This window comes from Gymnodraco acuticeps, unplaced genomic scaffold, assembly GCF_902827175.1.
Source record: "Gymnodraco acuticeps unplaced genomic scaffold, fGymAcu1.1, whole genome shotgun sequence".
Classification (NCBI taxonomy): domain Eukaryota; kingdom Metazoa; phylum Chordata; class Actinopteri; order Perciformes; family Bathydraconidae; genus Gymnodraco; species Gymnodraco acuticeps.
The window spans coordinates 1,091,581-1,108,488 of record NW_022990764.1 but is presented as its reverse complement, the minus strand read 5'-3'; the positions used below and the strand labels follow the sequence as shown (position 1 = coordinate 1,108,488).

Sequence of the window (16,908 nt, the reverse complement as noted above, 5' to 3'; positions counted from 1 at the left end):
ACCGCTCAAGCTCGAGCAGCACACCCAGCAGCAACACAAACACACACACATTCTGTCCTGTTACTGTGGCTACCGTTTAGGAGTGTGTTACTGTGTGAGCAACGCAGAGATGGGGACTCGAGTCGCACTTAAGTCGCACACACAGAGACTTCAGACTTGACTTGGACTCCTGCTCAAAAGACTTCGGACTCGACTTGGACTCGTGTTTTGGGACTCGTGAACAATCATTGTGTTTTCTATTTTTGGCGTATTAAAGGTGGGGTAGGTAAGTTTGAGAAACCGGCTCGAGATCGCTAGAATTTGAAAATACACAACCGGAGAAAATCTGCCACTTCCTCACAGAGCCCCTCCTCCAACACACATGAACGCGCACATGACCAATGAGGGCACGAGATAAGTTTGTGCGATGGAGGCTGACAGGCAGGTAGGCCATCCAGTTATTTTAGCCGGGCCGGCTATCGAGATGTTAAGAGCATTCCATGGAATATAACAAAAAGTGTATCTCGAGCCGGTTTCTCAAACTTACCTACCCCACCTTTAACATTAACATTAACATCATGGTAACACCATGGCGACCGGCGGCACACCTGCAGCTGTACCGCTTGTAATTAGGTTCAACTATAAAAACTTCGAACAAAACGCCGGCGGCACCAACAAAAGGAGCGCACACTGCAAAGTCTGCAATATTAAAATCGAGGATGCTGGTGCAACAACGTCGAATGTCATCAGGCACTTGAAAACTCACTCGGAGAGGTCAGTCACATTAACGCATATGGACGGTTAGCAAACATGTTTAGCTCAGCATCAGCTATGTAATGTTAACTTAGCTTGCTACTAGCTTTGTAACTGAATATTTGAAAAGATGAGTGAATGTTTGCTTGTCACACTTGTTTGCGTTGAGTGGCGTTGACATCCAACTCTTGACATGACATAAAAAAGGTCGGTAACGTTAATCATTACGTTCCGCTGCCACCATCTACTGGCTAACGTTAAACGTAGAAAAATACATAGTTACATACATAAATACATCTGTCGGTTTATAGGCAGGTTACAGGTTTATTGTTGACCACGTAACGTTAATGTTACAGGTTTATCAGGTTACCATTACACTGGGTTTGAGTGAGAGGATAGAGGAATATGTTTATTTATAGTAGACTTAAAATATGTAATTAGAGACCCAGTGTAATTAAACAATACGGTTGCAGAGGTCAAATTTGAACATTTTTGTCCACTGGCCAAATGGCTAGCCTAGTGAATGTTGAAATTTTACCAGCCACTCAATAGATTGGCATTGTTATTTTTGGCTGGTGCGTGCAACATACAGTAGGCCTACCAGCCACTTGCATGATTTACCAGCATCTGGCTGGTAAATGGTGTTAATGGTAGATATCTCTTTTGGAACAGGTCATGTTTTAATATCACCAGTTCAGTATATTTCAGATAATATTGCAGCAATAGTTTTTTAGTTGCAAATGGCACAGAACAAATGTTTACTTTTAAGTACTTTTAACACAGTTTCCCTGCGGGGGATTAATAAAGTATTTGTGATACTGATTTCTGATTCTCAAGTGTTTTGCTTATAAGTTGTTTGCATTTAGCTAAACTGTGATGTTTTTCCTCATATTGCATTGCAATAGCCTGTTTAAAGTGATCATATAACAAACAACTAATCAGTACTGATACTGTATGCTAATAGATATAGGAGTGATAATAATACAGTAAATGCTTTGAATTTCTTAGATATAGCTGTGCAGTATTCTTAACAGACTGGATAGCAGCAGACAATAGAAGGCTTATTACAACCAGAAGAGACATGAGACTTTTATTTTTTAGAGACTTGAGACTTGACTTGGACTCGTGACCAAAGACTTGAGACTTGATCAAGTCTCACCCCACAAAGACTTGAGACTTGACTTGGACTCGTGACCAAAGACTTGAGACTTGACTTGGACTTGCAAAAAAAGACTTGTGAACATCTCTGGAGCAACGTGCATTAAGGTATGAGCTGCCCGTGAAACAAACTGAACAGAGAACATTAGTCGGCTCCTCTTTGATTTCAGCCTCTGATAGGAGGTTATCTGCAGGACCAAACAAAAGGCCCTTCAGTTACACAACGGCAGCAGCAAGGGAATGACGGTGATCACACAGAAGTGGAAAATCCCTGATGAGAGGGTGTGTATCTGTTGTATCACAACTTCTTTTCCCATGCCAATCAAACAAAAAATTATATTCTTAAAATGTCTTATTCTTTAAAGAGAATAATTATTTTATATAAAACATTTTTAGCGATTTCTTTTTTTCTGAGCTTACATTATAGAGCCCCAGGACACAAAAAGTCCAATAGCAAAGGTAACATATTTAGTAAATAAGTTGGTAATTAAGCACCAATGCAAAAATGTCCTTAGTTAAAATGTCTCAAATGTGAGGAATGTTGCTTTTCTCTGTTTTTGTTTCGGACTGTTGCTCGGACAAAACAATACATTTGAGGATGTCACTTTAATTTTTAAGACAAACCAATTAATCGAAACTGTTTAGGAATACTCGTCAGAAGGACAATTGCAAAGAGCAGCTCTAATTATGACCTTCCTCTCAAACTTTCTACATTTTATTTATATATATATATATATATATATATATATATATATATATATATATATATTCTTTTTACTTGGTTAATAGGTTTTCTGCTTTTATTCTAGCTAAAATGTGAGAAGAAAGTAGAATAGAATAAAAGAGAATAGTAGAGAAGAGAAGAGATCCACTCAGGGTTGGAGGGTCACTTTCCATGATGCGTTTGTATCAGGGAGGAAACAGCTCAGCCCTGTGTTAACCTATTATTAACATCCACAGAGAAGAGAGCTGTTCCCATAGCATGAGTCTCTCTTTGGTCTGTGTCTCTGGGCTTGGGCGGTGTGTGTTTGGCACACGAGGAGATGAGAAACAGAGTGTTTTTATTAGGGAGGAGCCCTTTGTGTGTTTGTGTGGAGAGCAGAGCACATTTAGGGGTACTGCGCAGGCTCTCACAGACACCCCCCTTCTTCTTCTTCTTCCACCAAACGCCCTACACTCCACACTTTAAGTACTACCAGCTGCAACACAGAGAGCAGGAAGAGAGAGGAGCCGACTGTGGGGGAAGAGGGTGAGGACGGCAGGAGGGGGGAAGAGAAGAAGAGGAGGAGACAGGGAGGGAGCAGGGAAAGGAGAAAGTGAGAGACAGGGATGTTGGTGAGTGTGAGCTCAGGAGGGGTCATCCTGGAAACAAATCAATGGCTGATACATTCTTGGGGACGAGTTGGACTGGAGTTCTTCCTCCTTGGCTGCCTATTGGCTGGGAGCTGCCCAGAGGAATGCATCGGAGCCTGCCTATGGAAAGCAGAGGCAATGACCTCCAGCTCTCTCACTGCGGCACAAAGTGGCAATTGTTTTGGGTTTGAAGAAAAGGGGGATGGAGCAGGAATTTAGAAAGAAGCCCATAACTCTTTATTTTTCTCCGTGCTCCCTTGTGCTTCTTTTTTGTCTGTCTCTCATTTTCTGTCTATCACCCCCTCTCTCCCATTATTCAGCCTTCCTATTTCACTCCCTCTCCTTTGCACTTTACTTTCATGCAACTTCTGTTTCCTTGTCTACTTCAAGCCTTTGATCAAGGCGAGGTATAGGCAGAGGCAGCGTTTCGAGGCAGGATGATTTTCCAAAATCACATGTGTCTCAGTCTTTGAGACTTAACAAGATGATAAATAAACTAAAATAAGCTTTGGCATGTCTCTCAAACTTTGAGTGGTGGAATAAAGTCCCAACAACCAATTAGCCATGCAGCCACAGATGAGTTCATAAAAAAGTAGAGGGAATAAATGTCACTTAATTAAGCTCTAGTGGACTAACAAACATTTAATGTTGTCTAGTCTGTCTGAGGTCCTTCAGCTATGACTTTGAGTTGAGTGTGAACATGGGCACCACCTCATTCAAGGAGGGTAAACACACCTATTTGTTTCTTCGCAAAGTTATTTGAGAAGATGGATAACACTGTTTCTGTATCCAAATATGAAACTACACTCAGGAGAAAGTAAGTTTAGCTTAGTGTAGGCACAAAATAAACATTACCAGAACCTCTAGAGCAGGGGTGCCCAACCTTTTTTGAACCGAGAGCTACTTTTAAAGTTGCCAGTCTGCCGAGATCTACCAGTCCAAATAGAGAGGCGTAGCCATTACTGACAGCCTACTACCAGGTAAATACACACTTCTACTTGTATTAAACTGACCTTTGTACAATTAATACTTCATAAAATACTGCAGATCCTTTATCTTACCTCTTTCTAATCTACACACATACAAGTATTTAACTGAAGTTACACAACAGTGTTGTTGATACAGAGTTTATTCACACGTCACATACTACAGTGGGTAATGTTTTCAAGAAACATTGAACAGTGCTGCCACATATGACACAGGAAAAAAAGAAAAGACTGAACCCTTTCTTTGCCATTATATAAAAATAGTGTTGCTACAAAAGTATAAATTAGGCTTACTAATAAGACAACTCAGATCTGAAGCTACACAGGAATCTGCTGCCAACGTGCAATAAAAAAGACAAAATTAATAGAATCAAACCCTTTTTTTGTTGCATTTTAGTAGAGTATAAAAATAAATGCCTTTAAAATAGGATGCAAGCAACACTAGTTTCTTAACCTGAATTGATAATAGACTATAATCAATTTAAGTTTGCATTCTTATACCAGTTTGTACAATAATTATAATGAAAGTTCAAACAAACTAAAACTTACAGCTGATTAATAACGGTATCTAACTTGAGTTTATATCATATCAAAAACCTGTTGGAATGCTACTGTTATTTTCATTACGCATCGGCAGCCAGGAATGCTTCTTTCACAACTTCGCCGTCTTTGAAAGACTTCATGTGTTTCGCAAGAACGTGACTGACACGATAAGATGCTCTGGTAGCAGCCTTGCTCTTGTTGTTGAGCCTGGTGTAAATGGACTTCTGTGCATTTAGCTGTCCTCTCAGGCCCCTCCCCTTTTGGGAGCGTAGGGCAGAATTAGGAGGGAATTCCGTCTCGTAGCGTTTGTGCACTGTTTTGAAATGCCGCTCCTAAATTACCCTTCTTCGATAAAGCCACGCTCGCATTGCAGATGAGACAGATGTACTTTGAATTGGAATAGATACAAAAATAATCATCCTCCCACTCGGAGTGAAAATTATATATTTTTGCTTCTGCCATAATTGCGGTCTTGTGTGTGTGGACTGTCACTCCTGTTGACACGGACAACGTTAGCGAACTAGTGCACTGCCCACTGGCCCACCAGCCACGCCCCGACACATGGGGTCACGCCGGCCAATCACAAAGCTTTGATGAGTACAAGTGCATTATTCTGGCACAGGAAGATTATGTTTTAGGACATTAACGATAAAACAGAATATTGTTGTTCTATTTTTAGACACATCTCGCGATCGACTGGGAATCTCCGCGCGATCGGCCGGTCGATCGCGATCGACTGGTTGGGCACCCCCGCTCTAGAGCCAATCAAATCAGATGTTTTTACAATCCATTATTTGTATGGAGATAACAATAAGTAACTTTATGTGCCTAGGTACAAGATTTAATTACCTTCAGATAGAGCAATGCTAGCAGTCTCCCTCATGTTTCCAGCATTCCAATATAACGGGTTATTTATGTATTGGCTGTTTTAAAATATCAGCCACTACTTTTAGCACACCGCAAACTATTTTGATTGTTTACTGTTAGCTAATTTTCAACTGTTTATTTGTTATTTGTATCCAATTGTTTCAAAATGAAGTTGAACCATTATGGGCTTGCTGCAAATACACTTTTTGCATCACATGGTGTCCATGTGTTATGGCTGACTCTATATGGAGATACATGTTTTTAATTAGTGTAAGCTACTAAACAATCTTTCCACCAGCCCTGACAAAACTGCTCGACTGAGGTACCACCATTGGGAATCACTGTCCTGCGCTTCAATAATGCAGGTCTGAATCTCTATCTCACACAATACTATTTTGTTTGCATTTTTAAAAAATCTAATTCAATAATTCAACAACTCTGTGTCTGCGTATGTCCTGTCATTTGAAGTAATTTGTGTGTCTCTATATGCACCTCTGCTTTTCCCCCTTTGCCCTCGTCACTATAGTTCTGTTCATGCTGCTCTAGCTGGCTTTTTGTGATGTAAAATCCCAGTCAGTGCAAACTGAATTATTAAGCCATTTGTTGTTATTCTGGCATAGTTCACTGGCTAATTTGTTTATGACAGAGATTGGTCTCCCAGCACTGTCCCCACAGCTCTCTCAGGCCAAGAAGACTTCATTTTGGCAAAGCCTGAGAGCCGGCAGATACTTTTCTTCATGGAGCTCCTCCTCTTACTCCCTTTCTGCTGCTTCCAGGCAACCACAGAAACAGATGACATAAGATCTGTTTATCATGTCGCTAAGACTCTTCTGATATCTCCGGTTAGCTCCTTCACGGCTGCAATGCAACATCAATTAAATCCCTATTTTTGCCAAATGACACTACAGCTTTGCAGATGTCTCTTAAACCTGGGCGTACCAGATAAACAACGGCCTCTGTTCTCACTAAGTCACACTGTTGACTGTTAACTTAAGTTCCCAAGCTGTCTGCTCTGAGAGTGATCCTCAGCTGTAGGGACATCCTGGACGAGAGATAGAGGGTCGGGGGGGAAGGAAGAGCTGCAGCAGTGGAACAGGATAGGCTGTTTGCGAGGGCACTCACCTTTCTCGTGACTGCTGGGTCTAGATAACTCCTCAGCTTTTGGAGGTACGTGTGAGGCGGGTTTTTCACTTGGAATCGCTCCTATGAAAAAAAAAGGATATCAAAAGAGTGAGTTGAACAATTGAAAACATGTGTAATACAAGGACAGAAGTAATACTCGCATTGTATGAATTACTCATATCAGGAGGTTCTGGTTGACAATTCAATTCCATTGCACAGTAAATAATTACACCCTCACAGGTCTGGACACATTGCCTGTAAACTGATCTTAAGTCATCATATTGAAACTGAACAGGCTTTGAGTAAACTACAGTAAACATGAGTCATCCTTCAATTGATGGGAAACCTCAGATTAGGTTCCACTTCATGAGGATCATTCTGTTGAACTTTAACAATAAACCTTGTGTGGACACCTCTGCTGTACTGTGAAAGCAAATGTATTGTTTATTAGAGAACAGGTCTGGCACAACAACATAAACTGTAATCAGATTTCCATTCTTTTATTCATAAAATATTCAAGCTTAACAGTGGTTTCTGCATCAATTATTTGGTTTAACAGGTAGATGAGAGCAGGAATGCGATGAACTCTTCAGATATGAACGTTAAGGTCATTCAGCCTGCAAGAGATCATAAAAGATCACGCTGTTGATGATCATTATTGGTTTTAATTTGCATCAACTGCCTGGGCATTCTTCAATGTGTGTGGCTGTGTGCACACCTTTCTTAAGTTCACAGCCAGGAACAGGTTTTTAGGTCAAATCCCCTCACGATTGTGCTCTAAATATAAATACAGGAGATTAGTGCTGGATTTGGATCAGTGAGTAAGCGGGAAACAGTATTTGGATCAGACTGAGCTCAACATCACAGCAGCATGTCTGGTTCAGTTCAGTGATTTCCCACACTACAGTCAACCGCAACAGAGTGTCAGAATGGGGAGCATACCATTGAGGAATAATACTCTTTATACGACACTCAAAACATATTATAAATTAAGCAATAAGCTACAACAATTGACAGGCCTTCAAGGAAAAGTCTACCTTAAGACCTATTATCTGTTCCATATCATCCATCTTTGATTTTCAATGCATACCAGAGTGTGCAAGTATCTAAACAAATAATATTTTCATCACCATTGCATTTACGATTTCATTGTTTTCTATCCTCTTCTTATCTGGGATGTCCTATTTCTGCTCTGGTTTCCAAGACTTGTCATTTAAAGACAGTGGCCATGGACTTGCTGAGAAAGGACAATGGCTGTTCAAGATAAGACAACAACATGTAAAAGGTGTTTCCTCTGTAATGAAGGATGGCCACTAACGCCAGAAACTGTTGAGCTGCTGCTATAAAATCAAATCTCCTCTCTGACAGTCCAACTTCATAAGATGTAGCCTATACTAAAAGTCTAGTAAAGGGTTATATTTTATGAATGTGTTCTCATCATTGTGCCACCTTTACAGATACAGATACTGAGAGATCAGATGGAATCTCTGGGCCACCAGTGTTATCGGAAACATCACATTTATCACTGCCAGAGTGCGTCCGTCACAAAAACAGGAAAGACAACAGTGGCGTCAGGAAAGAGAGCTGGGAGTCAAACCTATGTGAGCGATTCTTTGCTCGAGAATTATCTGCTGGTCTGCCAAATCATAAATCATATGACAACTACTGTACATATCCTGTTGCATGCAAAGAAATGTGAGGAATGTTTGGCAGTAAATGCATCAAGCAGGAGATTTTGGAACCTAGTCTGGTTTTTATGAGCACAGATATGAACAGGTTCTCACATGACATTGCTGTTAAAGAGTTTGTCAGGGGGATCTGGTTAGGATTCAATTTGAGGGGTTAAAACATTACTAATATGCTTCCCCCTCTGCACCTGAGCAGTTGAGCAGATACTGAGGAAAGGGGAAATCAGCTAAGAATCACTTGTTTGCCATTTCTTTGTAAGGGTGCTTTTAAGTTTAAAGATCCGTATGAACTTCTGTAGAGGAAAATGTGTTGTTTGGAAAAAGCCACAGGAATACAAATGTCCCAGGATTTTACAGAGATGTGTTCATTGTATAACTTTTCCTTTGTACTCTTGAATGTGTTAACCTTGTGTTCACATCAAGAGCATCCTCCATATTTCATAAACATCCCGTAATTGCCTGAAAAATGTTTAATATTTCAACCACTGGCTGCGTTTGTGGGGCCTGTTTTTCAAAGAGGATGTACCTGTCATCTATGCTTCCCTGCCTCCCTCCATCAGTGTTGCCATGGTTACATAAAGAGATTCACTGTAGCTATGACACAGAAAGTGCTTTACTCCCAGAGCGGCCTGTGCTGTCATGGGTATTTGTTTGTAAGGAAAACGAGAGGAAAGGAAGGAATAGTGAAGCAATTTTCTTGGATGTCTGAATGTTAAAACGATGGGGAAATTAAGGATCTAACACCATGCACGTCCTGGCACTTTATCAAGTAGCAAATAATTTAGATCTTCATGAAGTTAAGTTCAGTAAAAACCGGTCACTTTTAAACACGGATGACTGATTCATGTGCACACACTTTGAGTATTGGCTTTTAGTGTTCTTTCAGTAAGTTAAAGTAACCAAGACGCTTGTCATCACAATGATTTTGGAAACAGCTTAACTGACAAGAAAAAGGGAACCAACAATTTTCACTTTAGGTCTCAGAAGGGAGTCCACTCGGAACTGAAAGAGGATCTCTGACTCCAGTGGGCAGCCTGTTGGGCTCTCTTTGGTACTGTTCCTTTCAGGGTCAGTGGATATATACACTTTGAGTGGGAGGTGGTCTTGATCTCGTCTCAGTTTTTCTTCTGTGCTCAGAGAGGCAGAAAAACTCTCTGACACGGAGGTTGCAGGGTGAGTGGAGCACTCAGACCACAGCCCGCTGCACAACGCTCTCTTATTTCCTACATGCAGCGCTGACGCCTATCACCGAGTTCTTTAACTTACTAACTGATGTCTGCGCCCTGCTGCGCTACTTAACCCACTTGACCAGGGAAGCCTGGGCAATGTGTAAAGGATAAAGGCAGGGCGATGGAGCATGTGTGCTGTGGTTACGGCACGCAGTGGGACAGACCTACAGGATTATATATTTAGTAGATGTTTGAATGCTCCCTTATGGGGTTTTTCCATGTGCATTTTCCGTCCTGGCTTGACTTGGTTTTTCTTTTAGTGTCGGTCGAAATAAAGCAGATTGCTGAAATTACAAACAGCGGAACATGGGAGAAACCCAACCACAGAGATTCAGTTAGAAGCTACAACAGTACTGCGCTAAACACACACACACAGACTTTTAAGAACCCCTTTCTGTGTTCTCAACCCAGGGTCATTTGAGTGGTAAAAGGTATTTTAGTCATAATTGGCCGAGCTCAAGAAAGGTCACTGTTGCTGAGGCGAGCTGGGTGTTCTTTGACCCAACTCCAGAGATCCATGTCCATCTTGGTTGCTGCACGGCAAAAATTATCTTCCTGGTCGAATGCACTTATTGTAAGTCGCTTTGGGTAAAAGCGTTAGCTAAATGCAATGTAATAATGGACACATAAAGCAGCGCAGCATGGGTTAAACTAGGCAGGGCCAAAAGTGCCAATGGAAAAGCCTAAAAGGTAAACTGTATCAAGTGCTGATTGGTTGGTAGATGAGTGAAATAACTTAAATGTATACATAATAACCAATAGCTATAACGTTGTGTACCTAAGCTTAATTCATTCCACTTTATCCCGAATTTGGAAATGATGCAACCAATGTAGTGTGACTTTTACAGCAATACATGCCAGGATCATAATAACAAGTGACTGGAGCCCACCTGATCGCAGATAAGTTCCCACTTCTTCTCGTTGTCGTATTGTCGCAACAGTCGCGCTTTGTCTGGAGGAAGATTCATCGAGCTCTGTAAAAAAGAAAAAGGTCAGAGTCAATTGGATGTGGATAATGAAACCTCATCATTCACAGGAGTCTGGGAAAAAACTGACATCCCAGATCAACTAAAACACTATTAAGCTCAGACACAGGAGGAAAAGGTATACAAGATCATTATCTATCATTATTACTGGGATGCATGTTCCTTCACACTTTGTAATGGTCATTATATTCACACTCAAGTGCGATGGGATGGTGCTACTAGTGAAAGGTCACAAGATCTCCTTCATTAATAGGCTTCTTCCTCTCTGGAGTAAGATTGTATGAAGCACATATCATGCCAAACTGTCTGTTAAATATAACATTATAGTATGTTAATAACAAGGTGTTCACATATGCTTATTCCTTTCTCCCTTTTATTCTATATAGTGTTGTTTATATCCTGACTGTCTGTGATGCCCACATACACCCAACTCCTCTTGGTTAATACATCTTGGCTTATTCATTTGCATTTCCTACTACGCAGTTACTGTCAGAAAGGCCACTAATGAGACAATCCCAAAATGTCTGCAGAGGAGTCTTACAACACACATGGATAAAGAAGGTCTCTGTTTAATGAGAGTTAGGTTGCTACACTGAGGCAGAGGACACCCAACTAAGCTCTATTGTCTGAGTCTGGACTTAACATTTTACAACCAGGCGGCCGAGGTTGACCCCCACATAATAAACTGCATCAAATGTATTTTGAAGTCGCTTAACAGACAGTAGATTGAAAGTGATTTAGTGTGAGAACAAAAAGGGAAATAGACAAACAAGTGGTTTAAATTGAAGGAGAAAGCTTTAAACTGTGCTGTACTTTCAAACTTTTATTTCCCATCCAATTGATTGTTGTTGAGGACAAATCTAATCCGACCCATGTGTCTGAAAATAGGCCCAAATCTTCCAAAAAGTGTTACACAACACTTTCTTTATCCTGTATGATTCACCCGCCCTCGTGCAAATTAGAAAAACCTTGAAACAATTACGCAACACTTAAAATCGTACCACCTACAGCATGTAGAGCACATAAAATGCAGATATGTCAGCAAAAAAAATTGAAATAAAAACAAGTCGCCCAGGAGATTTGTTAAAAGTGCACAGCAAACACCTAAACAAAAAGAAATTGTTTAGGTGTGGGCTCCTTTGAGTCAAGGCTACAAACAGTTATAGGAACATTACATGTGTTTTAGTGAGATTCTTTCCACTGTCTGCTAGGGATCAAATAGGAAAAATAGTGGCTATCGTGCACCACTCAGCTTGTGGCTTCTTTCCTGGATCATCAGTGTGTTTTCAGCCGTCAGCCTCTACTTTGTCCTCCAATGGATTCTCCTTGTAGCGGGGGGGGCGAGAGGAAGATGAATGAGGAATATCCTGGGATCCAGACTATTTCCATGAGCGTGTAACACCAGCACAGAGCCTGACACTGAACGAGTGGTGCAATTCACAACTTGCTTAGATGTTTAAAAAGGATTTGATTTTCTAATATTGTGGGTTATCTTTTGGCTAGGCTATTTATCCACACAACTATCCTTTTACATTTTTAAGAGAGAGATCAATGCAGAGAGCTGTTCAGGAGGGGCAAGTTAGCAAAGTGTGTTGACTTGCTTATCAATGTTTTCAGGTGCAACACAATCAATTTGAAGCACAACAGTTATGTTTGGTGGTACAAATGTTGTTGTTTGTCCAGTGTACTCTGAGAGCGGGCAGGAAGTGATATTAGTATGCAGGAGATGCTGCCAGCCGGCTGATTGCTGCGGTGCTGACTGCAGGGAATAGGGAGTCTGAGAGGCTCTATTGACTCAGTCTGCCTGCTAACCAGATGACTACAGTTAGTACAGATTACAATAAAATTAGACACCCGAGTAGACAGTCAGATTAAATGACAGAAAGCCACTAAGTGTCTCCTTTTATTACACAAAAAAGTAAAAACAGGATGTTTTATTGTGGACGGTAAGTTCAAGCTTTTTTATTTCTAGACTCCTGTCTTGTTATGTCTGGATATTGGTTAACTTTTGGCCTGGAGACAAATGTGGTAATGATGTTGGTGCTGGATATGCTAGGTGCTGTGCTCCTGCAGGCTGGATGAGTGGTTTGTTTGCTGAGTCGCTGTGGGTGCACTGAGCTGTGGGCTTCCGGCTTGGTGCCGCTCCAACTAAAGCAAAGAGCCACTTCTACCAGCCTTCATTTCATCCCTTTGCTAATGAGCTGTGACAGGCACTCAGCTCTCTGAGGGTCAGGTTACCCTGCGTCTGCAACCGCACGACTTCTTGCTGTGTGTGCCGTATTAATAGGGTGATGTTGAAGAGGGTGTGGCAGACTTTTACAAACACCTAATACACATGCACCTACATTTCCTCATATGGAGGATTTGACAAGTTTGACCCATTTGACAAGTTTGACCCATTTGACAAGTTTGACCCATTTGACAGGCACAAACCAATCCACAAATTATAACATGGGATGCTACGATCAAGTAACTACACGTCAACTGATACATTAAAACTGAAGAACCCTTCAAGGACATACATCTGTGTAAGAAGCTTCGTCAACTCAATTTTAATAAAACTTCAACGCAAGAAAGATGTGTTATAAAACAAGGGTAACCAGGCAGCAACACACATTGTCAGAAACAATGATAAAGCATAAGAAACTTAAAATGATCGTGACAGCAGGGGAAATCATGGAGTTTAATCCTGGATGACCATCTCCTTTCTGTGTAATGTGAATATGCTTCCAATATAACATTTAATCTCCAGAGCAGCTGTCCCACATCTGTACTGCTGGAGAGTGAACTCCTTTAGAAACATTTGGAAAAAGCTGTGACTTTTGGCTCAAACTGAATCCTATGTCAGACTCTAAAGCAATCTAGGCTACATCTGAGGCTCACACATGGGGCCTCCCCTGATTCAGACACTAGTCCAAGTCATCTTACAACACAAAGCAAAACTAATATTTATAAAATAAATCCTAGGCTAAGTGCATAATAATGGCTCACTCACTCTATTATACACTATAGTTGAGACTTAGTATATTAGATAGTTGGCAAATGGTGTAGTGTTGTATTAGACATGAAACAATTCTGTCCAGTTGAACACAATGTATGTTAGCCTTTCTTGGTTTTAGTGTGCAAAAGTTTTGCTTAGGTAAGGAGAGTAATACAAATTAATTATAAAGACACTCAGCTGAAGAAAGTGCTGTATATCAACAAAAAAAAGAGGCATGGATAATAAACCCAAACCCTTTTTACAGGCCACGTAAATTATTGCTGCAGACTTTGCTGTGTGTGTGTGTGTGTGTGTGTGTGTGTGTGTGTGTGTGTGTGTGTGTGTGTGTGTGTGTGTGTGTGTGTGTGTGTGTGTGTGTGTGTGTGTGTGTGTGTGTGTGTGTGTGTGTGTGTGTGTGTGTGTGTGTGTGTGTGTGTGTGTGTGTGTGTGTGTGTGTGTGTGCGTGCATACCATGAAGTCGATGTGGTACACAAAAAGCACCACTATAGTATACTAAAAGGCAATCACACACACAGGTTGAACAGCTAATACACATTGTTGTTTTTGAGTTTGTGATCTTAACAACAATATACACCGTCACAAAGAACACGTGATTCTTGCGTTACTCCCCAGCCAATATAATGTTTTATTGCAATATCCCCGCTGGATAATATGTTTTTTACAGTTGAGGTTTGACAGGTTGACCAGATCCTGGGTCAGAGAAGTCATCCCCTGTTAGCTGTTAGGGGCCCTGTGATCCCCTCTCACCATGGTGCTGCTAAAGTATGCCACAGCGGATCCACTCCGACTGCGCAACTATGACAATAAGTAGTTCAACTTTAACAGCTGCTACAGATATCAATAAATGTCAATGTTTAACCTCACATCAGGCCGATCGCTCAGAAATATGTCCGTGTACATGTATCCTCTCATTAAGCAGTTTGAGTCATAAAGAGAGTAAAAATAGGCAGCTGGCTGGAAGCCCACCAACCAACCACTACCTTCCAGGAGGTCTGCGGAGGCACAGCTGGCGACAAGAGCAAACACACAGTCACATGAGGGCCTGCTTTAGAAGCAATTGCTGTAAAAATATGTACTTTGCTAACAAAAACAAGAAGCTATTTAGTAGTATGTAAGTCCAAAATAGAACATTCGGAACATCTACAATCGGAACAAATGAATCCAGTCACACTTTGACAGTAATGTTCCTGCAGTCTGGTAATTAGTTTGCCGAGTGCACTGGAGACCTAACTTATCAGCTCTGAGCAGGATTCAAAATGTCAAACAACTGTTACAAACTGCACAAGCAAACCGTTTACCTGACATGTCATAACTCAAAGTAACTGATGTATTGAAGTTCATTCTTACAGTCTGGTGTTGATGATGTTGCAGATGTTTAATTTGCCTCTAATGCTGTCAGCCTCCACAGTCAGATGGGTTATCTCTTTAATGTTTCATCATCATCAGAAAACAATAGTAAATAGTTGTTAGTACTTTACCAGAATGAAAACTGAAGTACAAAACACAAAGTGGAATGTTACATTAAAGTTAACTTGACTCTTGAGGGTAGCTGTCTATAATTGTTCTTGAACATAAAAGCAATAAGTGCGCTCAACACAAGAACAAAATACAATACACAAGGTTTCTGGTAGGCTTTTTTTTGGTTTTGGGGGAGTGATGAGATTTGAATAGGCAATTGGCCCCCGTTTCATGCTCCATTAGTCTTCTTGTTCCGATACAGAATGTGAAAACCCATCTACCACAGCATGAAAACTGCTTTAAAAAGGAAGATAGTGTCAGTAAAGTGTTGAAAACAAGCTTCCGAGTAAGCTTCTTCTAATGCACATATTAAAACACATTAACAAGAGACAGAGAGAGACTGGAGTGTGCAGTGCAGTGCCTCTCCGCCACACTTCCTCCTCTCCCGTATCTTTCAGAGCAGGGATTGATTTGTCCTCGGGGAGTTGGGCTGCATTGAGTTTGAGACACACCCACGCTCTCGTCTTTCTGCCAGCTCTACCTTTTTTTCCTGCTAATGCACCAACTCCAGAAACAACTTCAATCTTCCAGACTGAGCAAGTAGTGCTGGCATTACGTGATCTAAATCAAAACAGTTTTCTCCATGAATAGGAAACAACACAAATCTAAATAATAACAGATTGCAGCTCCTAATGGTGTAAACACGCAGTTTGCAACATCCAAAGCAATGTTCCAAGCTCAAAGTTATTACTGTTCTTTAAAACATCTCGCTGTCTTTTTATTGAGCATTACAGACGCAAAACTACAGGCCACAACAAGACAACCACTGACTGCATCAGTTATTTAAGATTAGTCATAACAAATATTTTCTAATTGCTCAATACCATGGAAATGAATGGATGCTGTACAGTTTTCTCCCAATGCTTGCTACATCAGTTCACAAAGTCCTTACAAAGTTATCCCTTTAGGCTGTGAGTTGAGAAACACCCTCACATTCAAAGTACATTCCAGTTACTTCTCTTCTCGTTTACCCTACAGGGATGCAGAGGAGCCCTGCAGAATAGACATAAGAATCAAATCATTTTCATGTTGGAGGTAGTGAGGGACAAGTGCCTTCATAAGGGAGAAAGGAGTAGCAGGGCCCTGAGGCATGTACTATCCAAGCCGAGCTGTCCGCCTCTCATTAGCACAGCGTGGATCTGTAAGCCTTTGTGTTCTTTGAGGGCACAGGTGTCCCCTGTCTGTCCTCAGATTAGTTTTGTAATCCGCAGGACCCCCTGCTCCAGCTCAGCAGCCCCCTTCAACGGGACGGTAGTGTTTATGTTTGTGAAGCTGTTCACTGGAACGGCTCTTAACCACGTGGTGAGTTCAAATGTTGGAGCCTGGCCTCTCATTTCCCCCGTTACGATCTCATTCCAATGTAATTCATTCACCTGTGTGAGGACTTAATACTGTAGTTCTGCTAACCTCACATCAGCGGGCTCTTATCACCAGCCACACTTAGGTGAAAGAAACCACTTCATTAATATCATTCTCTCCACACCTTTTCTGAAATTGCATTTTGTGAGCCATACCACAGACATGCAACACCATAGTGTATATGATTGATGACACAGTGAAATCCAGTTATACGCACAGAATACAGCAGCTGCAAGTGGGTGGAATCAAATGTAACTTCCTCTGTGCAAACGTCTTAGAACTTGAGTGTAAAGCCAAGCTTTCTGATTCAGATTGTGTTCAATACATCTTTGAGAAAAGACATTTGAACCCTTGATTTGTATTGTT

General features: G+C 41.1%; 1 protein-coding gene across 4 annotated transcripts in view; it reads right to left on the bottom strand.

Moving 5' to 3' along the window:
- The window catches only part of fmnl2a (formin-like 2a), a 51,236-nt gene that overhangs the window by 25,514 nt on the left and 8,814 nt on the right, over positions 1-16,908 (bottom strand). For all 4 annotated transcript variants that reach the window (XM_034232433.1, XM_034232434.1, XM_034232436.1 and 1 more), the window contains exons 2-3: positions 10,569-10,652; positions 6,762-6,842 (exon numbers count right to left, since the gene is read on the bottom strand). In XM_034232433.1, the coding sequence (XP_034088324.1) occupies positions 6,762-6,842; positions 10,569-10,652 (165 nt within the window). The remainder of the gene's footprint in view (positions 1-6,761; positions 6,843-10,568; positions 10,653-16,908) is intronic.